Source organism: Phoca vitulina, unplaced genomic scaffold (assembly GCF_004348235.1).
Source record: "Phoca vitulina isolate PV1807 unplaced genomic scaffold, GSC_HSeal_1.0 scaffold3, whole genome shotgun sequence".
In the NCBI taxonomy this organism is placed as follows: Eukaryota; Metazoa; Chordata; class Mammalia; order Carnivora; family Phocidae; genus Phoca; species Phoca vitulina.
The window spans coordinates 47,289,359-47,312,054 of NW_022589706.1; the positions used below are offsets into that span (position 1 = coordinate 47,289,359).

Here is a 22,696-nt window from a genome sequence, read left to right on the forward strand (position 1 = left end):
TGACAGACACTAAAATCTGTTTTAAAGAAATCAAAGAGTCATTATTGTTAGATATATCTCGTTTACAATATAACAGCGCTTACTTGGCTTTTCCATATGATCTTACGATCTTATTTTGTCCCATACACACCTGTGTGAGATCCAAAACACATCAAAATACATACATTTGAGCTTTTTAAAAAATGTTTTTTTAAAGATTTATTTATTTATTTGAGAGAGAGGGAGAGCACAAGTGGGAGAGGTAGAAGGAGAGGGAGAGGGAGAGAAAATCCCAAGCAGACTCCCTGATCAACAGGGAGCCCGACATGGGACTTTATCTCACAACCCTGAGATCACTCACTACCTGAGCCCATAGGGAGTCTGATGCTTAACCAACTGTGCCACCCCAGCGCCCCTCATTTACTTTTTTTATGTTACCTAAACTTGGCTACAGTAAACATTTTACTGAAACTGGCATTTACAGTTAGATTAGGCATTGATGCTTTTAATTATTTAAATTATTTAATAATAATATTTTATTGTAAGAGAGTAACATTATACAAAAACTGTATTTAGATAAATTAGTGTCATATAGATCCATAGATTAGAGTGTATAAAAATGATTTTATTGGTTTAATGTTGATGGCATCAATGTGAATTAACTACATTAGGAAAATCTCTCAAGTCTGGCTTCATACCTGCTGGATGCATTAACCAGCGTCTTCAAGCTACTTGGGTTACGTATCAGCTTATCCAACATGTTGACGATCTCCTCAAACTTGGGCCTGCTATTTCGGTCCTTCTGCCAGCAATCCAGCATTAACTGATAGAGAGCAGCAGGACAGTCCATGGGGCTTGGCAGACGGTAGCCTTCCTCTACTGCTTTAATCACCTGTGGAAAGCAGAACAGAACCATACTCAACACCACATATTTAGTACGGAGTAGCCTGAGAAATTTCCTACTATCTAACGTTCATCCTTTCTTAGTCTTACTCTTGCTGTAATAACCAGCATCATTATCTTTAAAATCTCTGATTACTTCCATTTGCTGCAAAACAACATAAAAAAGTAAATACATTATCACAATGTAAAATGATAGGTTTTCTTCACATACCATGAAGAAAATAAATGGTAATCATTTTTACATAAAATCTTGATGAAGGGTGATTTGTAAAATTAATTGACATAAGAATAATGTTCATGTTTTTTGCATTCTGGAATCAAATAGGGATTACATTTTTTTAGTGATTTCTCTGAAAAGTTAATGTCTTTTTAATGAAAAATTATGGGCAGACACACATTTTTTAAAGTAATAGAACTGCAATTTTACTTCAAAAGAGACTTTTGGATGGTAAATGATGGATAAGTCAAAGGCTAAATTAGCATAACTGTCTCATGTATCATTTAATAATGTCAAAGTCTGGCTGTTTATTATCATCCACTGATTTCTGTCGGGAATTTGGAATGACTGCTTAAATAGCATTACAAACATCATTGATTTTAAATAAAACCACACATATGAGTATTGGTCTAATTGTGAAATTGTTTTATCAAAAACATTTATAATGTTGCTGCTGTCATCAAAATGTCTAACTACAGAAGAAATCCATTTATGCTTCTGAACATAATACAGGTTTCAATTCTAGAAAGTTTAAATATTTAAGTGATACTAAAGCCAATAATAATAAACATATTTCTCAAAATCCTATTGTGCATATTTCCTTAACTAGTAAAGCTAATTACATTTTTTGACAAAGACTTTAGATTTGATTTGACGAATGGAAAAATATAAATACAGTTATTAGAATAGGAAATTTACAAAAACAATTTTGAAAGATTGGAAAGAAACCAGTCTCTCAATGATAAAGGAAATGGCATCTGAAGAAAAGCAGTGGCACATGGAAAGAAGATGAAATGGCAGATTTAGGGGACATTTATGATATAGCGGTAGAGGGGAGAGGAGGGAACGTACCCGAAATAAAGCAAGTTCAGACTTCTCACACCAGATAGCTGTTGCTCTTTACTTTAGGCTAACACATTTATGGGGGTAAAGAATGTTGACAAGTATAATTTGGGGCTTGTTTTGTTTGGGGTGAGTGGGGAACACCCAGATGGCAATTTGCAGGAATCTGGCTAGGGTGCTGGGGATATTTGAGATGATAATGTAGAGGTGAGAGTCATCAGCACTTGGTCACAATTTGAAGTCAGATGCGGTATATATCTCCCTGGGAAGGGCATAAAATAAAACTTCCTGAGAAGTACAAATAGTTAAGTTCAGGCAGAGAAATAAAAAGTACTCCAGGACTCCAAAAATAAATGGTCAGATAAATAACTGGATAACTATGAGCGAAATTCCTGAGAGTCACCTACCACCCTAGTTAACTCAAAAAATATAAAAGAAGTAAAAGGTAAACCATGGTAGAAACTATTATGAAAACTATAATATATGACTGGCCTACCTAATATGTTAAAAAGTTCATAAATACTGAAAAATACAATGATAAAACAACAGATTCATGAGAAATAGATACTAACCAAAACTTCCCAAAAGAAAAAAAAAAAGGCTAAATAAATTTTGAGAAAACATTTATTCTCATTGGTAATCAAATAAAAGAACAAAAATAAAAAAATAAAAAGTATCATTTGAACTTACATATTGATGGACGTATTATAATGATTAAAATGATTTATAATAAATATTTATAATAAATCATTATAATCATTATAAGTGATATCTATTAATTTACTTATTATAAGACTTCTTATTGCTGAAGTCAGTGGCTATTATCTTTAATAACATATATGTACCAAAATAAAATGTCCTACTATAGTTTAAGTCATGAAATATTTCACTATGCGGTGAGAACAGAGATTTTTACTTACTTTAAACTTGATTTATTTCATAATGAATTTTTTCCCAAAGCTGCTACCAATAAGCTCTATTTTTTATTTAGCACCTGTGTTTTTTTAAATATTGTCTTTGCTCCACTGAGCAGCTAGTCTTCATATGCGACTATGAAATGAATAAATTAAACCAAGTCATTAATTTTACAGGAATTTCATAAGTTATTTGATTTGAGACATTATTTCCATAATATATTACTTAATCAGTTTTATTTTCAGGTAAATTTATATACAGAAATATAATACCATGTCTCTAAGTTAACTTAAGTACTTGGTCCAGGAAATTAGGTCATTGAATTTAATTCTAAATTCATCTTTAGAATTTATCTTCCAAGTATATTTAAACTATAACTTCAGATTTTATATTTAGACACATTGAATTTTTTTTTTTTTCATTTTTAACTACTGTTTCTTTCATAGTTTGGGAGAGAAATGAATGGCATTCATACTCTGGTAGTTTGTGAAATGCTTGAAATCTATCAAAGTGCAATTTAGGCTATTCATTTTATCATACAGTTTATAATGTATAACCAAATGAATCATAATCTCAACTGACTTTCTTATTACTACATTTGTTAATGTGGATGGTTGAGATAGACAAAGGGAAGAAAGAGAAAAAAGAAAAAGACAACCAGAAGTCTTACAGACAATCTGGCACGAGTTCATATGTGCTACATCTGAAGTATTATTATTATTATTTTTTTAAGATTTTATTTATTTATTTGAGAGAGAGAGAATGAGAGACAGAGAGCATGAGAGGGAGGAGGGTCAGAGGGAGAAGCAGACTCCCTGCCGAGCAGGGAGCCTGATGCGGGACTCGATCCCGGGACTCCAGGATCATGACCTGAGCCGAAGGCAGTTGCTTAACCAACTGAGCCACCCAGGCGCCCTGAAGTATTATTTTTTTTAAAGATTTTATTTATTTGTCACACAGAGAGAGGGAGAGAGCACAAGCAGGGGGAGTGGCAGGCAGAGGGAGAAGCAGGCTCCCCACTGAGCAAGGAGCCCGATGTGGGGCTCAATCCCAGGACCCCAAGATCATGACCCGAGCCAAGGGAGACACTTAACAGACTGAGCTACCCAGGCGTCCCTAGATCTGAATATTATTTTAAACTATGCATTTTCTTGGCACTGACATGTAAATTAGCAGTCTGAACACAATTTTAAGAATGCTGCTTCTCTTAATACATAAAACTTCAATACTGAGTACCCAATATGGCACTATTCTCTTGTGGCAAGTTGACTCTACTGGGCTGTTTTTTCATGTCAGGGCCAGTGGTTTCGTCCTTTCAGATATATATACTCATTCTGCGTACAGTTTGCTTTTGCTGCTCACAGAGCCTCAGCCAGCATTACAAGCTTTACAATGCTTGATCCACAAACACTGAATCCCACACAGCATATCACTCAGTGAAGGCATGGTCTTCCAAGTGAAGAATGTGTGGGAGCATCACATACTCAGTGATGTACTGGTAAATATTTAACAACTGGCTCTCCTTGGGGGGTGAGGGGGACAACATATTTGTATCATTTTCTTGTTTATGTGGTATAAACATCATACTTTAATTAATTATAACATGCCGTGTGCTATCATAAAATATTCTTTTACCATGAAATAGTCCAGCAATAAAAGATATATATAGATATCTTTTTTGTTCCATCGGAAATTACAACAAAGAATAGAAAGAGGATGAGAAGCACACCCAGTACAAAGTAGGTTGACATCCTTTTGGGTCAAAAGTTCTTGCTGCCTTAGAGTAAGATCTAGGCCAACAGAAATAGTAATAGAAAACTGTCAAAAAAAAAAAAAAAAAAGAACAAAAATAATTCTAACATGAGAAGATTGAGAAAGATAAATGAGTTTTTAAAACATTTTGTAATCTACATGCTTAGTATATTCTACATATTCATACATTTCCCAATAAATACAAGAGAAAGACACTGTCACTAAATATAAAAATGCAATGCAATTAAATCTCTTCTTATTTTGGTTTTGATTTTAAGTTCAGAAAAATGTTGACGTTTAAAATATTTGCTATCAAATAAAGAAGCTTCTACTGACTTCAGGATATTATCTTAGCTTCCTAGGCTTGAATCGGAGTTTATGGTCTGGTATTAAAATTATCTTAGTCATTCAAGTTTATTTTTATTATGTGTTGTTATTTTTTTTCTCTGTGATGACAGAAGCAATCCTAAATCAAAAGAAACCTACTGCAGCATTCTGTCCCCTTGACATAGTGGAAGGTCTCCTCTGAGAGATTTAGAATATTCTGCATGTTTGGTAATGTCATATTTTCATGTTGCAAAGCCTTTTTAGAATTAGATAGTATCTGCAATGTAGAGATTATGGGATATATCATTCAAAACACCAAATCAGTACTTCTATTTTGCTCTCTGAGAATTTGTTTCCAAAGAAATATTCAGTGATCATGATTTTCAAATACAGTAGATCTGTCATGTTTCTTGAATACAAATTGGGATAGCAATTGAGGATATCAAACTTAGTGCTATATGTAGAAACTAAATCCCACTAAAGATTGTGAACTTGCTGAGAAAATATATAGCTTTTATTGTACATTTTATTAAAATCAGACATTTTAGGAAGATCTGCAATTGTATAATCATTTCCTGTAAACCTTATTTAGATTCTTGGAAAACCCAGCCAAAGCCAAAATACTAGGTTTTATTGTTACAATTTCCTGAGAATTTATATCAGCACTCCCTTTTATTTTTCTAAATAGTTTGAAATGAAGTTATCTGATGGAATATCAAGACTCTCAAATGGTTGAAATCAGAAAAATATATGTGTCCCAAATCCTTTGTACCTTCTTGTTTCTATGTCCTTCTTCATGTAACTTTATACTGCCCATTCACAATGGGCCATGTGATTGGATCAATCTCCTGATTATGGGATTGGCCAATGTGATTTTAGCAGATACGTTACCGAATGAGGTACAATTGGGATCATTCTGGCCCTTCAGTCACTTGACAGATGAGTTCACATCTAGGCTAGTCTGCAGGTCTCCAGAGGAACATGAAGGCCACGTGGATTAGTCAATGTGTGTCTGTAGAGACCAGCCACCCCCAGGAACACGAGCACGCCCAGTCAAGATCCACAGAAACACTCATAAGCATTCACCTAACATCATGTTCTGCTGTGGTCTATAATTTTATTTGTGACAGATGCAGCTACATCAGGTGCAATTGCCAATAATGTAGATGACAATGCTACACATATCAGACACGTAGTTGGGAAGGACTAATAATTCTGAGTGACAGAATGAGAAGTCAAAATATCATAAGTTTGAGAAGAAGTTAACTAGGCAAATAAGGGACAAAGATTTTCCTTGAGTGAAGAAACTAGCCTTGCTGGCGTGGCAGAATAAAATACTTCCACAAAAATTAAAGGACAGAATGGTATTAACATAAGCCTTGAGAAAAGTTAGAAGCCAAACTGTGAAGTACGCTGTAGTTCAAGGTAGTATTTGGCATCTATCTGGAGAATAGTAAGTAGCAAATAGGTGTGGTCTTCCTTTAGACTATAAAAATCCAGAGTAATCATTATATATTGAGTTGGATATTTTCTATTCATTCAAAAGGCTGACCTAGGATCGCTGGTTGAAAATGAGAGGGAAGAAGTAGACATTGATTCAATCGGAGACAGTGTGGTAGTTTGGTACACAAATTTTAGAGAATCATGTTGAAATTTCTGGTGTAACTTTTATTATTTTTTGTGACCTTAAGTCATTTAAATTCTCTAAGCTCCGTTTCTTAACTGCAAAACAGGAATAATAATAGCATCTTTCTGATGAGCTGTTAAATATATAACAAGAGTTCAGTGATACTTCTTTTTTTTTTTTTTACCATAGCCCTAGCCCTAAAATCATAAAGTTAAAGAGAATAGATACTATGTTCTCCCAAATTTAGAGAAATATAAGTCAGCAACCCCTCCCAAAGCCAAGTGAGTGGGACACAAAGAAAACCAATTGTAGCAATTTGAGGTAACTACAAAAAGGGGCGGTTGGCTGCCTTGCTGTAGGCTTGTTGAGAAGTGGGAATGCATTAAGCCAAATTTACTGTTGCTATCAGAGAAGAACGCTGTGAAATAACTCTTGGAAAAGCTGAAGTGTGATCCTGGTTTCTCACCCAGAGAAATTTGACGAAGGCAGGCTGACTGGAGCAGTCTGCAATAACAGTCCAAAAGAAGGAACAACAGCAGAGCAACCCACCAGAAGGAGTTTCCCTCAGGTGAAATATACACGTGTACTATACAGCCAGAGACCGTGAGGTTGGGAGAAGGCGGCAAGTGAGAGGAACTCTGGGAACTCTGAGTGCATCCTCATCCTCTAGTGACCGCAAAGCAAGGCCTTCCCCGGGGTCTGCGCAAGAGCTCCGACACATACCTCACTAGAGAACCAGTGTTCGGGTATCTGACACAGGAGACATCAGCAAACTCACATAAAAACAATCTTGCCCTTTCTTTTCTACATATCCATCAAGGACAACTCTGAAAAATCTAGATACAAACTTTGACAGAGGAGGAAGAGGAGCAAAAACGTGACCATTCTTCCTTCCCAGTCTAGGTAGTGAGGGTCAAGCTGGCTCTGTAGTTGTGGGAACCCCTTTGAAATGGATATGGCATTGACTTTGATTTAGACTGGACTTGAATCTTTATATCTGAAATTGAATCTTAATTACTGGCATGGGACTGTTGTTTCAACAAAATGCAGCTGAAGAGCTGTAGTATCTGTCTAATAACCCCTGAAGGCATAGGAGTGGGAGATTTTACAGAGCATGGATGAAAGAAATAATTGGAGGAAAAAAATAAATGTTTTAAATCAGTATGCTGTTGAGTTAAGACTGCTCCATATACCGGTTTTAGAAAGAAGTGATGAGGTAATTGATAAAACACTTAAGACAGTATGTGGCACATAGTTAGGGTTCAAGAAATGTTAGCTGCTTTCATAGTTGTTGTTGTTACCTGAAGGGAAAATATTAAATTTCAATGTGATCCAAAATGGGAAGGACTGTATTGAATATTAACAATGGAAAATTACAAAAGCAAAGACCAAAGAGCCATGTGTCAGGCATCACATAATAAACATTCTGAACTTGAATAGAAGATTCTTTCACAGTTCCTTTAATTTTAGGATCCTATTATTCTAAGTGTGAATTATTTTTCTATATAAGAAAACAAATCTGTGTTTTTCCCTAAATTAAAGAGACAATCCAATTCTTCTCACATTTTTTTTTAATTTAAAGAAATGTAGATTATTATTTTTTTATCCCCTAAGAGCATCCACTATTAAATCAATATCATTCATCCTTTCGGTTTAGAGTATTAGCTGCCTTTATCAAATGCAAATCATAAAAACTTGGCTGTCAGTATTCATTGTCTGTGGCTCGTTCTTCATCTTTGAAAATGGTACTGACATAAAATGAGTGAACAGTCACTATAGTACAGCTAACACTGTCTGGCAAAGGACTGAGATTTTATGTAATAGTAACTTCCTTTCCTTCGTACTAACTTATTTTGAATTTCTGCATAAAGGCTATTTCAACAACCAAACAGATCAGAGGGTAAGCAAAGTATTTCACTTTTTTAGGCAACTGTCATTGTGAGAAATGAAAAATTTTCTGTGTCCTGACTCAGAGAACAAAGCATTTCATTCCAAACTTGAGGGAGAGTAGTTCCATACTTACGTCTTGATTGGTCATCTCCCAGTAGGGTCTCTCCCCATAAGACACAACCTCCCACATCACGATTCCGTAGCTCCAGACATCACTGGCAGAGGTAAACTTTCGGAAAGCTATAGCTTCTGGGGCAGTCCATCTGATTGGAATTTTGCCTCCCTAAAATTGAAAAAGAATAAAAGAATTCCCACATACTTCAAATGAATCTCAGGATATTGCTGCCTCACTGGAAAGATCTAGAAAGAGATGCAGCATTTTTAAGTGAATCTCTTTGACAGCATGCAGACTCCTTTTCACATATCTCAGCCCGTAAGCACTTGTAGACTGACTACTAATTGCCTGTCCGGAAGAAAATCTGGTTTAAATTCTGTTTGACTACTGGGACACATACAGGACCCACATCTCAATTATAGTATCACGATGTCAGCTCGAAGAGGGGAAAGCGGGCAGTCCAGCAAATCAATAAGGTATACTCATGACTCTCTAACAGAGAGTAAAGGACTCAAATTCCCAGGGCGTTTTTTTTTTTTTTTTTTTCCTTCTTTAACATAGGAGTTATAAATGGGAAGTCTTGATAGCTGAATGAAACCCTGGGAGGTTCAACAGTTAATAAGACAAGTGTGAAAATCAGATATAGTTATATTTTCCCCCGTCACTGTGCAATTTCTTTTAGACTTGACTTCTCTTATTTTCTGCCAACATATTTTTGTGTTTGTTCTGTTACAGACTGTTTTTGTTTTCACTTAAGAGATAGGTCTCTCATTTAATTTAACCATATTAAAAATTATGGCAATTAGATTGCAGGGGAAAAACTTACGATATTATCAAGTTTGGAGTTTTTTACGTGGTAAAAAAAAAAAATTGGTTTGGTAGGTTTCCTCTTAGTTCACAAAATAAACACTTTTATATCCTGCAGGCAACCCCAGGAAACCAAACATTTCATCCACAGGCAAAAATATATTTAAGGGGGAAAGGCAAGAGGCTTTGAATATTTTCTTGTAAAAAAGATTAAGATTAGCCTATGCCTTCCCATTTTGCAGAGAGGGTATAATTTAATTCATACATTAGAAGAAGTGGAACTTCAGTTGCTCCTTATGAACCAAAGTTTCAAGACATGAGGAAATAAAAGTTTGATGTAATGCTTGAAGTTGCTCTGTGAGCTGGGGTTAATTTGAACTATTCAAACTATGTTTAAATTATTTGTCCCTTATACATATGGCAACACCACTTTAAGAAGACTTTCCTGATACATACTTTTGTTAATTAAATATTCATAGGTAAGTTCACATCATTAGGTATGGCTATGTGTCATTGTGATATCTATAACATATTATCACTATTTTTCTTAAAATTGTAGTTTGTTGATTACTTCAAACTTCAGCCTAGAATTTTTCTTCTGGTCCTCTGACCACCATATCTGACGTCACAATTATCTGAAGTTCCCTTATCTTCTCATCTCTCAGTATAAGGATTTCCCACAAACTGCTATCATGGCTCGTTTCAGAGGAGTAAGTCTTGAAGGTCTCAGGAACTCTGCCTCCCCTCTCCTTTCTTTCCCCCCTCCCCAGCATGATACATTGACACAGACCTTGACAAATCTATTTTATGCATTTAACTAAGACATCAACCAATCGTACTGGGAATGGATTTTTCTATAACCTCCTTCTTGCTTAGGCTAAGTTTATTAAGTGTAACTCTAATCCCAAGAGAATTCTTAATTAAGGTTTCATTTAAGGCAAATAATGACAATGATAATTAGGTCTAGAAGAAGAGGGATATCCCATCAATTAATTTATTGATTTATTAAGCCAACCATTAGAAGGCTTTGTTTGCTTATATAAGTTACTCTTGATTTTTAGTATAGTACAGTCCCTAAACATCCATGAGTCACAAAGCAACACTGAAAAAAACAAAAACAAAAAAGCCTTACAATCTATGAAAAGTTTGTTAGACCATGAGTAGAAGTCATTTTTTTAAATTGAATTAAATAAGCAAATGTGAATATATCTATCGTAAGAATGTGAGATGCCAGAAGTGTTCTTCTGTATTGAAACAAAAGTAAACCAAATCTTATAGTGAAAAAGATATAGTGATAAATATTTCTAGCTTCACAAGGAGTTGGAACATTAAGGATATCTAACTTCATATTATCTTGACATTGAAAAGATTTAGAATTAAACAAATACAGTGTCTCATAAGGGATTCACACTCAAAACGTGCACTACATAGACTGCTCAGAAAATTCTGCTGTACCAATACCCACAGTTTTCCACAGAAAGAATTGTCGGATACATACCATATCGATTCAGGAAGCAATTATTTTGCTGGAAAAGGATGTTGATTTATGCTAATTATGACAACATGAGTTAGTGACCAATTTTCCATAGATGTGGGCTTAACAGTTAATATAGCATGTCAGGCAAGTAATTAGGCATTAAAATACCTCCAGTAAATCAAAACTTTTTGAAGGAATAGTTCTTTTATTTCCTATCATATGAGTCCTTAAAAGGTAGGTTTACATATTTCTGTATTTGTTTTACAAATGAAGACACTATAGTGCAGAGAGTTTAAGTTACCCAATAATGTTATACATGTTTATATATTCATATATATATAATATTAATTGCTTTTAATATAGGACAATCTTTAACTTTCTCTTTTACATTTAAAACTCTGAATAATTTTTATATTGTTGTATTCACTTTGAACTCAAAGTTTTTGTTTTCAGTATCTGTAGGAAAAAAAATGAATTATTGTGCCCCATACGGTGAATATTTATTTGTTTAATATATAAATTTGCTGATATCCAACAAGTAGAATTATCTGGGTTTTTTATCTTCCCTTCCCATCATCCCTTTCTCTCTGTCTTCCTCTGTAAGAGGAATGTCCTTTTAGCTATTTCCTTTAAAAATCTTTAAAAATTAAATGTCTCTCATCTAGTGTTTCAGAAATGCATTCTGTTAGATCTTACCCTCGTGGTGTAGGCTGCCTCAGGATCATCTTCCAGCACCCTGGAAAGTCCAAAGTCAGACACTTTGCACACAAGGTTACTGTTGATTAAGATGTTTCTGGCAGCAAGGTCTCTATGCACGTAACCCATGTCGGAAAGGTACTTCATTCCTGCAGCGATGCCTCTCAGCATGCCAACAAGCTGAATCACGGTGAATTGCCCGTCGTTTTTCTATTAAAATGATGCAGAAATATTAATCCAGCAACAACAATCACCGGGGGAAATTTGAAAGGATCTGTCTTCAAGCCCCAAATTAATACTCTCACCAACTTCATATGCAATTTGTATCTGAGGGAGAATGGAAAAAAGTTATGAAATATATCGTTAACTTTGTAATATGGATCAGTCCTCTGCTTGGTCAAAGCCGATCAAGGCTTTGAAAGCCCTTGTCAAAAATCTCAGTTAGTTGCCCTAACTAGCATTGTAACTCCTTTATTCTCACTCAACAGAGGAGTATGTTCATCACTCCAACCTAGTGCTTGCCTTAGATGAACACTGTACCTTTTTTGAAGAGCTCTGAGATAAGCTAGCTGGATGGGCATATTGGGGTAAAAAAGAAGTGACTGGAGGAGATAAAAGAGATTATTCAGGAGGACATGGGAGGAAGAGGACAGAGCAATGATCAGGACAACGTTAGTGTTTCTTGGCAGCTTGCTGTCTTTGTCAAGGGCACTGGACTTAGCACAGACACACACAGCATAAGACCCAACTAATGATTATTTTGAAATATAGGAATGATATGGCCCTAGGAGACTAGAGAACTTGAAGATATGTATAAGAAATTTGGTAACAAAATCTGGTAGAGGTTGGAGATTAGAAGAAAACTTGGCCTTGTCAGTAGACTGCTGTCATCAATGCACAGGCCCCTGGAATAATCCTCAGAAAGGCCATTGTCTTATCACCTCGCCTAATCAATAGTAGCAGTTGCCACATGAAATGTGAAGAAGTAACAGGCTGGGCGCCTGGGTGGCTCAGTTGGTTAAGCGACTGCCTTCGGCTCAGGTCATGATCCTGGAGTCCCTGGATCGAGTCCCGCATTGGGCTCCCTGCTCGGCAGGGAGCCTGCTTCTCCCTCTGACCCTCCCCCCTTTCATGCTCTCTCTCTCTCTCTCATTCTCTCTGTCTCAAATAAATAAATAAAATCTTTAAAAAAAAAAAAAAAGAAGTAACAGGCTATGGGTTTAATCAGGCCTGCAAATATATTACATTGTCTGGCACAAGCTATTTAGTAATACAGGGAGTTACCAACAATTAAAATTTGGACACTTGCACATAAAAAGAATCTTTTCCTGCAACCCAGAAGATCTGACAGCATTAGTGATATTGTCTATTACTACATGACCATTTCTCTTGTACAAGAGTGGCTGACTCTCAGATGGGTTATGAGCCTATCTGACCCCTTCATCAACACAGATGATTTGCATGGACCTTTTAGACATTTTTTCCTTGCTCTGCCTGATATTATATACTCTGAGAAAGTTAGGTTCTTGTAAAAAAGCTTCTTTTTTTCCCCCCTTTCCTTTTCTTTCCTTCTGTCCTTCTTTTCTTTGTTTTTTTTTTCCCCCTTCCTTTATCCCCTCTTTCTTTCATTTTTTTGGAGGCAAATTAACAAACACTTACATAAAACTGTAGGGACATACGATTTAGATTTGTTTAAGTTTCAATTTATAAACCAAACTTTATTTTTTGAAGTATAACTATTCTGACTCCAGATATTTCTATCGATTTAAAAGTTCTGCTTTAAAGTGGCTCAATTTCAACTTCAACATCATAGTCAACATACAAACAACACTTTGAATAATTAAATGTATTTCAAACCTACCTTTAAAAATGTATCTAAAGATCCATTTTCCATGTACTCTGTCACTATCATCACTGGTTTGCCTGAAAAGAAACAGTGGTATGAACTGCAACTTTTTGATTTTCCATACTTATCTAGAAAAAGTTTACTAGAAGGTTTTATTTTTGTCCAAACCGCATATATTCTTTTAAAAAGTGTTCTTTTCTAGTAGCAAGTAAATTCACGACATGATGGTATCTTACTGTAATGGGTGGGGCCAGTGAGAAGAAAGTATCAGAAGAATAATAACATTGACATTTAAGATATAATAATACATAATTTTCAATATTAAAATTAATTTATGTCAAAATGAGTTTAAGGATGCATCTTATTTTAATAGCAGTAATGGTATAATGTACCAAATAATATCCAGCAAAGCACTGTGAACGTATTATCTTTCCCACAATTCTGAACAAAAACTCCTATCTCACTGAACTGCACTACTTATGAATATATGTTGTATTTTCCTAACTTTCTTTCTATATTCCTGTAACTCCTTTCCTCATGATTACCTCCCTTTTCCTTCTCTGTCACACACACCCAAATTTTTTCATTCTTCAAAACTCTGTTCTAATTCCTCTTGCTCTCTGGAAACTTCTCTTGCAATCATTGTTTCCTCCCCCTTTCATGTCTGATGCAGAAATATAAGCTAGAGCTTAGCTGGACAGACTCCAGAGTCACACTGCCTGGCTTTGAATCCCATGTTACACAAAATTTGTATTAATTTAAAGTATTTTGAGGTAAGTAAAAAGAGACCTTATGTCAGAAAAATCTATCTCATAGGTTTGTTTATAAACTTTATGTATTAGGAGGGGAAACAATGTTCATGCAATCAGGAAATGCATTATAATTAATGTAATGGCATCCTCCAGAAGGACATCTGTATTTTTCTTAAGAAGTGATTAATTCAAGTCATAGAATTTGAACCTGCATATGTATTCATACAACACTATCTAGAAGTGCAAATAAAGCTATAAAAAGTTAGACAATTACATGCAAAAAAGTAATAACTGGGAAGAAAAAAAGATTTTTATCTCAAGATCAAGATCACTTGAAACTTACTATTTCAAATAAAAAGGTAGGACTATCTAATTTCTTACTCAGATAATTATCTTTTTAAAAAATACTTCAGAAGGAATATTCTTTTAATAGATGTGATGAGTGTATTACAAACCCAGACACATTTCTCTCCTCCTTTTTAATGTTTATAAAAGTAATTTTAAAAGTTTGTCTGACGAACCATGAGAGACGATGGACTCTGAAAAACAAACTGAGGGTTCTACAGGGGAGGGGGGTGGGAGGATGGGTTAGCCTGGTGATGGGTATTAAAGAGGGCACGTTCTGCATGGAGCACTGGGTGTTATGCACAAACAATGAATCATGGAACACTACATCTAAAACTAATGATGTAGTGTATGGTGATTAACATAACAATAAAAAAGTAAGTTTGTCTGAAGTGTTTATAAAAGTAATTTTAGAAGTTTGTCTGAAATAATTCATTAGGCATATGTTTGTAGATGCCTACATTAGGTGAAACACCACAGGTGCAGAGAATGAGCACTGGAGGTAGGGATGTCATTTGATCTGAACCTTGAAGGTTGCAGGGGTATTACTCATGTAATAAAAGGTGACAGATATCCCAGGAAAAAGGGGCAGCATGTGCCAAGGCATCTGGTCATGAAAGAACCCGTCAAGTTCAACTATGGCTAGAGCCCTGGATTTTCACTTTGTCAATCCAGAAGTGATAGGAGATGAGTTGGGAAATACTTTTTTTAAAAAACCGACTGGCCCACAATAGTAAAAAAAAAAAAAAGAAAGAAAATACAATTCATAATGTATTTGTAAATGCCAGTCACAGCACAACAGAAGAAAAGATCATAAATGTTTCTTTTTCTTTAGTATAATTGTAACCTAAGCTCATGAAAGGAGAAATGCTTGTAGTTTAACTTTATTTTAATTATATTGCCACACCCATTTTAATTCAGACAAATTTTAAAATAGACAAAATTCTGCTTTGGACCCTTTGGTCCCATTCTCACATCAAAGAGCCCATTTCAGACTTTCATTAACATTGAAGCCCCTTTTCTTTTCGAAGTCCACAGCTAATGTCCCACCCCAAGGATGAAAGCCCAAATATCTGACACCTGCTTTGGCATGGGTATCTGTGTATCGGAAGTTACACCACACATAATGCTGGAGTAACCTGGAGTGTCCTGTTGTACTAGATATCACCACTTCATTTGCCTGATTTCAGGAACTCAGAAGTAACCAGGGATGAAGCTGAGTAGGCTTATAAAGGGGACACATGGGTAATCCTGGCACCAGCCTTTTATCAAACACCAACGAAGTGTGAAAATAAATTTACAGCTAATAGAGCCAAAGGGTATTTACCTGCTAAACCTCAGCCCTGATCCAACTAAAAGAAGACCTACATTTTCTGGAATCAGCCTGGGTAGCTCTTTTATTCTGACTTTGAGTCCCACTTACAGAAATCCATTGGGAGAACTCTCATAGTATAACTGGAATTGGAAGAATTGATTTCCAGGAGATATCCAGAGAATATAGTCTTAGCTTTCTCTCATTGGCATCCCTCAGCTCATACTATACGGGTAGATGTCTTGTCCATCAAACTGAAACCTGATTCTTGTCCATCATTATCGACTATACCCCAAGTCCTTTATGATTGCAGCACCTTCCCTATAGCTCTACTTACAAAACTTTCAGTTTTCTCCTACTCTCTTTTTCTAGAATTTCTTCATTTTATCTACCCTTTAATTTGTTGGGCTCTCTCTCTCTTTTTTTTTTTTTTTTTACCATTATGGGTCCGGGGTAAATATTTAGTACTGCTCACCCAAGGTCTATTGACTGGAAACTGGATAGAAACCCCATGTAAAAGCATTTTTTTCTTTGGTGAGTTTGTTCCTTAAATTCAACCCAAAATTACTAAGCTTAGAAGAAAAAATTGATACTCTAAAGAGAATGAACTGATCAGAAGACTTATTGACATTGAATAATATACATTTGGATAGAAAAAATAAATGATTACTTTTTAGGGAAATGGGCACCTGGTATTTGTCCCATAAGATTTCTTAGATTTCATCACCTAGTTTTAAAAGTCAGATTAATTATTTATGACAGTGTAGGCTGTAATGTCAATAACAAAAAATATTTGAGAAGTATGATAGGGGAACTAAAATACTTCTCACATTGGGCGCCCGGGTGGCTCAGATGGTTAAGCGTCTGCCTTCGGCTCAGGTCATGATCCCAGGGTCCTGGGATCGAGCCCCGCATCGGGCTCCCTGCTAGGCGGGGAGCCGGTTTCTCCTTCTGCCTCTGCCTCTCTCTCTCTCTCTCTCTGACTCTCATGAATAAATAAATAAAACATTAAAAAAAAAAAATAAAAAATAAAAAATAAAATACTTCTCACATTGTAGAAAATGGGAGAAAGGCAATTAAAATGAATGTTTGCAAACAAGCATGATTTTCTTTTGTTGACAAGAATAAGACATTTCAGGACCCATTCGATTATTTTTCATGCTTGAGTCATTTTAATGCTAATTATATTTAGTTTGGCTTATGTTTTGTCTCAGGTCCTGCTAGCCTGCAAGAATGACATAGCAATAATTAATGTGGCTTACTCTAACCCTTGTAAATTCAATAAACCTGTATAAATCATTTTCCATTATCCAGCTCGAAGTACAGACAAAGAATAGATTTGCCAATAATTTTGAAAGCATATTACCAAAAATCTATATAAAAAGAGCTCATAAAGCATGTCGAAACATGATTCTAATCACAGAGTAGAGTTTTTGTATTACTTTATATTATTTACCAAAGACCTAGCCCAGGCAGAGTCTAAGTAGTAATAGAAACACATTATTTGTGGAACTCACCAACCTTATATTTTAATCATTCAGTTTTGGTAATCATAAAAGAGCTACAATTTGTTGATTTATTGGATTTTCACTCTTTACAAGGCACAATGTTATTTTTAATTTTATTAAATTCCTTAATAGTGGAATTACAAAAGACATTTTTCAGAGAAAGAAAAATGAGGCTTGAAAAGATCCAATATATGACTTGGGTTGGTGAGTGCAAATATATAAGAACCAAAGTTGGGAATCAAATTTGTGTCTGTCTGACTATAAAGCTGTTTTCCTTTCCTCCACACTATGATACCTATAATTTCAAAATACTTATTTTAAAGTTTAAATTTTATATTAAAATCTCACAATTATTTACTCTTTTGTGTTAATACAAGCTTGGTATTCATGACTATGGCATGACAAACTATCCAATCATTAATGGCAGATCCGGTAGGAATTTAGCTTCTCTCAGTAAATAATATAACCTTACATATGACTATTACTTATATATGTTCTGAGTGTTCTGAAGTATTCTATAGTGAAATAGCCTTGGACTCTATTAATATGAGGTATATAAAGTAATAAAATCCATAAAAACAGAAAGTAGAAATGTAATTGTTAGCAGCTGGGGAAGGAAGAGAGGAAGAGTTGCTCTTCAGTGGGCATAAAGATTCAGTTATGCAAGACAAAAAAGTTGTGGAGATCAGTTCTACAACATTGTGGTTATAATTAATATTATACTGCACTCTATAATGTACACTCTATGTAAAAGGACAGATATATTACATGTGAGGTTATTTTACTACAATAAAAATACTGAGTTTGTTTCCTTACTCTGTGATTTTTTGGTGCTAATGTCCATCACAAATCCAAGAGAGAGAATATGCCACCCCTGGTAAAGCAATCTTTTTCCATAAGATATCTCAAAGTTAGGTGAAACTAACTTTGGGGAATGTTGATCCAACCCTTGCTTTTCAGAACATTGCCCCAACAGTTGGCAGAGCTATCATCTGCTGGGAGCATATTAGAAATGCATAATCTTTGTGCTCAATCTGATCTATTGAAACAAATTCTGCATTTTAGCAATATCCTCAGAGGCACATACAATTTTGAGAAACAGTAAACTAGGCCACATCACAAAAGTTGCAGCTAAATCTGGGCCTCTTATTTTATTTGCATTGATACTACATGCTCTTCTGAAACCATTAGCTCATCAATAAACACTTGATACCACTTAAGGCTCCACTCAGGGAGCATTTGATTTAGAAGCATCATAATTCACTGGAGAATAATTGCCACTGGGTTTCTCTTAGAAATATTTTATAAGACTTGTAAATAATTAAAAGTAAGCCTGTACTTATACTTACATATCTACATTTTATTTCACGCTGTCATTCTATTTGGGTTATATTCCATTTAGCATACTAACACTTGCAGCTGTTTGAAATTACTTTTATTTTGACCCCAAGGGAAAGTTGAGATAACTCATATATCATGGTTCAATTATTAATGGTTAATGGTCAACCAGAAAATGGAATCTTGTGCTTAGAACAGGGATAGATAATGCTTATTAAGGGAATAAGGAGGGAAGGACAAAGTATGGGACAATTAGAAGGGAACTCATATTTTAATTCCATTATAGTCCTTAGTTGTTGGTTAACACTTTAGGGAAAAATCATTTATAACATTTTATAATTTTAATTTGGGGAAAGATGATAAAGTAAAAAGTCTATATACCTTACCTGAAACAGGAGCATGAAGACACCAAATGTCTCTATACGTAGAAGCTCAAAACATTCTATAATATCTCCTTTTATTTCAGATTGTTTACACTGATAAACTTTTTCATCAGATGCTCATTTCTCAAATTAGAAATGAATTTGAATTGTTCTGACATTAGTGAAGGTAGATGATTACTTATGGAGTCAGAAATTATGGACTTTTCAGAGGAGGTGGGGAATCCAAGAATTAAGAAATCTGACAGCTTTCTTTTACTAATAATGAAATTAACCTAAAAAATACAACATTTAATTTACTAATAATCAATATATGAACCAGGAAATTTTGTTTTTATAGTTCTTTTTTTTTTTTTGTTCTATGCCCTAACAAAGAAAATCAGGTACTGAATTAATGAGCTGGCTTTTATTTCTACTTCAGCTTATATTTATTTCCATTGTGGTTTATCACTGGTTCATAGAGTTTGTTTCCTTATGTGAAATGCACAATGTAAAATTCAAGCATACTCATACTTCAAAACATTTTCGTTACGTCTCAGGACTAAAGGTAAATTAGTCACTACATACTTATAGACCTCTCAAATGTAAGTTGTCCAAACTGAACTACTGATTACCAACCACAGTCCTGATCCTCCTAGACTTTTCCCCATAAATGGCATTCCTTTCTTTGAAGAATTGATGACAAATAATAATTACTGTTGACTCCTCTCTTTTTCTCACACTCCATATCTAAATCACAGGAAGCCTTTCTGTGATTGTCTTCAAAATATTTAAAGAATTCAACTACTGCTCTCCATCTTGTTAGATCAGAACCCTGATCTAATCCATAATGAGGTATGAATAATGTCAGTAACCTCCCCAGGGTTTCCCTGCTTAAACATTGGCTCTTACTATCTATACTTAACAAGGCAGCCAGATTGATCTTGTTAACACAGATACCAGATTCCATCACATCTTGGTTCTAAAGGCTGCAAAGCTCAGATTAAGAGATGGTCTTTGCAGGGACCAAAGAATGCACACCCTCTATCCTCCTACTACATCTCCAAGCTAAGTTCTTTCCAGACTCCTCTCCATTTCACTGAAGCAACAATGGCCTTGATATTTCTTGAACATCACATGTAAGTTCCATTTGAGACTTGCTGGTCCTTATTCCTATAACATTCTGCCCCCAGATATCTGTAAGGCCCACACCTTCACTTTATTCAAGCCTTATTAGAGAGGTTTTTCACTAAATAAAATAGAAATCACCAACCCTCAACAAAAGTAATCCCTAATTTCCTCACTTAGCTTTATTTTCTCATTTAATATATTATAAATATATTTATTCACTTAGTTTCTGTCTCCCCACCCAAAGTAAACTTCATAAAGGCAGGAACTCAGTCTGTTTAATCTCTGCTGTATCCTGATTAATAGTGATAGGCATGTATTAGGTAATCAGTTAATATCTTTGAATGAATAAATGTTTGCCAAGTGTATACTGAATGATGAAATATGAGATTGGTAATGTACACTCTTTAAGAGCTTGGGTTTGGAAGTTATGTAAAAGTTTTAAAATGTGGCATTATCCTATGCTAGTTTTATGATACTGGATAAGGTATTTAACCTCTTTAAAGTTAATTTTTCCCATCTGTAAAATAAGAACAAATACTAGCGTCTAAACAATAGCATTATTGTGCAGAATAAAGGAGATAATAAAGAGAATTAAGCTTAGTAAATTCTTAAAGTAATGTTAATGATTAGTAGCAGTAATAACTGTTACATGCAAGATCTTGTGAAAAGATTCTCAAGCAATTTCTTTCATATGAATTTTATTTTTTTTCTAAACACCCATGGTTTCATAGAATAAGGTTTTAAAAATAAAATATAAACTATATATCACTCTAACTAGTTTTAAATGTTTACATAAGTATATTTAGTCATTCACCCATTTAATATCTTTTATGTCTTTTTTTTAAATTACCTAATGTCTGGCCCTGTGATGGAGTCTATGGGGGGCTATAAACATATATCAGTTTCAAGAAGCTCATTTTGTAGTAAGGAAGATAAAATGTGTAGAAGGATAACTATGATATCATGCATAGCAAGACAAAGTGCAGAGAAATGCAACTAGAGTGTATAGGATTGTCTCTGGCTGAGAATTTACTCATTCAACAGACATATGAATTGCTACACATGCTGAGCCCTGATCTAGGAACACACAGGTGAGCAAGACAACAAAAACCTCTGCTCTTTGAGGCTTAAATTCAAATGTAGAATGAGGAAGCTTTCTTTTACTGAGCTATTCAACATTATTTAGTGGTTCCTGTATGCAAGGCGGGCACTGAGAATAGAAAGAAAAATGAAGATAAATGACACTGATCTCACAGAGAAAGCCACATCTGAATTAATCTTGAAGGTCTAGTAGAGCCGAGGAAAGTGGAGAGGACATTCTAGGGCTGAATGAAGTATTTCAAAGGGGTAGAACAAGAACTCGATAGAGTTTTTCTGGAAGGGAAATAGTGAAATATGAGGTTATAGCCAAAATTATATGGGGTTAAGCATCAAAGTACATATATTTTGCTTCATTTGTTTGCTTGTTTGGTGATGAAGCATCAGAGGAAAGCAGTGATTTAGTAAAATCTACCTTGGGACAATATGTATGGAATGGGCTAATGTGAGAAAAGAGAAAAGTGGGAAGGCAAGTTTGAAGATTGTCAAAAATATCCCTGGATAATATATAATAAGAGGCTGTAAAATGGAAGTGACTTTATAAGATAGAATGAAATACTCTATTTGAAAGGTAATTGCAGATTTATTTAATAAGTTAGAATTGTCTGACAATTTAAACAATCAGTTGTCATTGAATGTGCTATCTCCTCAGACATAGAAATAAAAAGAAATAGGGAGAGATTCCTCTAATGTTCTTCTAATATTTTGCTTAAATTTATTAATTTTACAAAAGAACTAAATTTATTTGTACATGATCCTAGATTAAGAAATATAACTATGAATCGTTTTAAGACTCAATAGACGTATTCCTTTAGTCAGTTTTGATAATAATTTCCACAAGTGGGGAAAGATAAATCTTAAAGAACTGAAGATACTGCAATGGGAAAATTATTTTTCCTATTTTTACTTTAATTTTGAATCTCTTCAAATAGTAAAAGTTGGCACTGTATATATTACATTAAAGTATCTTGCATTGCGAATGAGTCAATTAAGCCAGGACCTGTGGATTTTTTACATCATTTGCCATGAAGTCTCTCTAGAATATATAACTATTTCTGATATGCCCTGTTTAACAACACATCACAGAAGGAATTTGAATTCGGGCCCATGTTTCTGGCACATAGGGCAGTGATACAAGAAAGATGAAGGTTCACAATGGCACCACCCATAGGATTGCGACTTCAGACTCCCTACCTCAGCTTCAATCAAAAAAATCACGAGATTTAGTTGCACTTATGTCTCATTATCTGTGTGCTGCAGGTTGAGAATAATTGTTGAATAAATTAGCATCAGATCAGAGAGCATGAAATTAAGGACACAAATAAAGTGAGTTGCAACATGGTAAATTAAAAACAAGCTGAAGACTTCCTGGGCTGAACATCAAGAGGTACATTTATTAAGGGGAAATGCAGTTTGAGTTCACATAGAACAAAAATAGGACAGAAATATTTTAAATATT

The 22,696-nt window shown here is 34.7% G+C and overlaps 1 protein-coding gene across 8 annotated transcripts in view; it reads right to left on the minus strand.

Moving 5' to 3' along the window:
• Positions 1 to 22,696, minus strand: part of EPHA5 (EPH receptor A5) — a 346,898-nt gene that overhangs the window by 24,429 nt on the left and 299,773 nt on the right. For all 8 annotated transcript variants that reach the window (XM_032400482.1, XM_032400478.1, XM_032400476.1 and 5 more), the window contains 4 exons: positions 13,410 to 13,471; positions 11,549 to 11,758; positions 8,587 to 8,736; positions 678 to 871 (listed from right to left, as the gene is read on the minus strand). In XM_032400482.1, the coding sequence (XP_032256373.1) occupies positions 678 to 871; positions 8,587 to 8,736; positions 11,549 to 11,758; positions 13,410 to 13,471 (616 nt within the window). The remainder of the gene's footprint in view (positions 1 to 677; positions 872 to 8,586; positions 8,737 to 11,548; positions 11,759 to 13,409; positions 13,472 to 22,696) is intronic.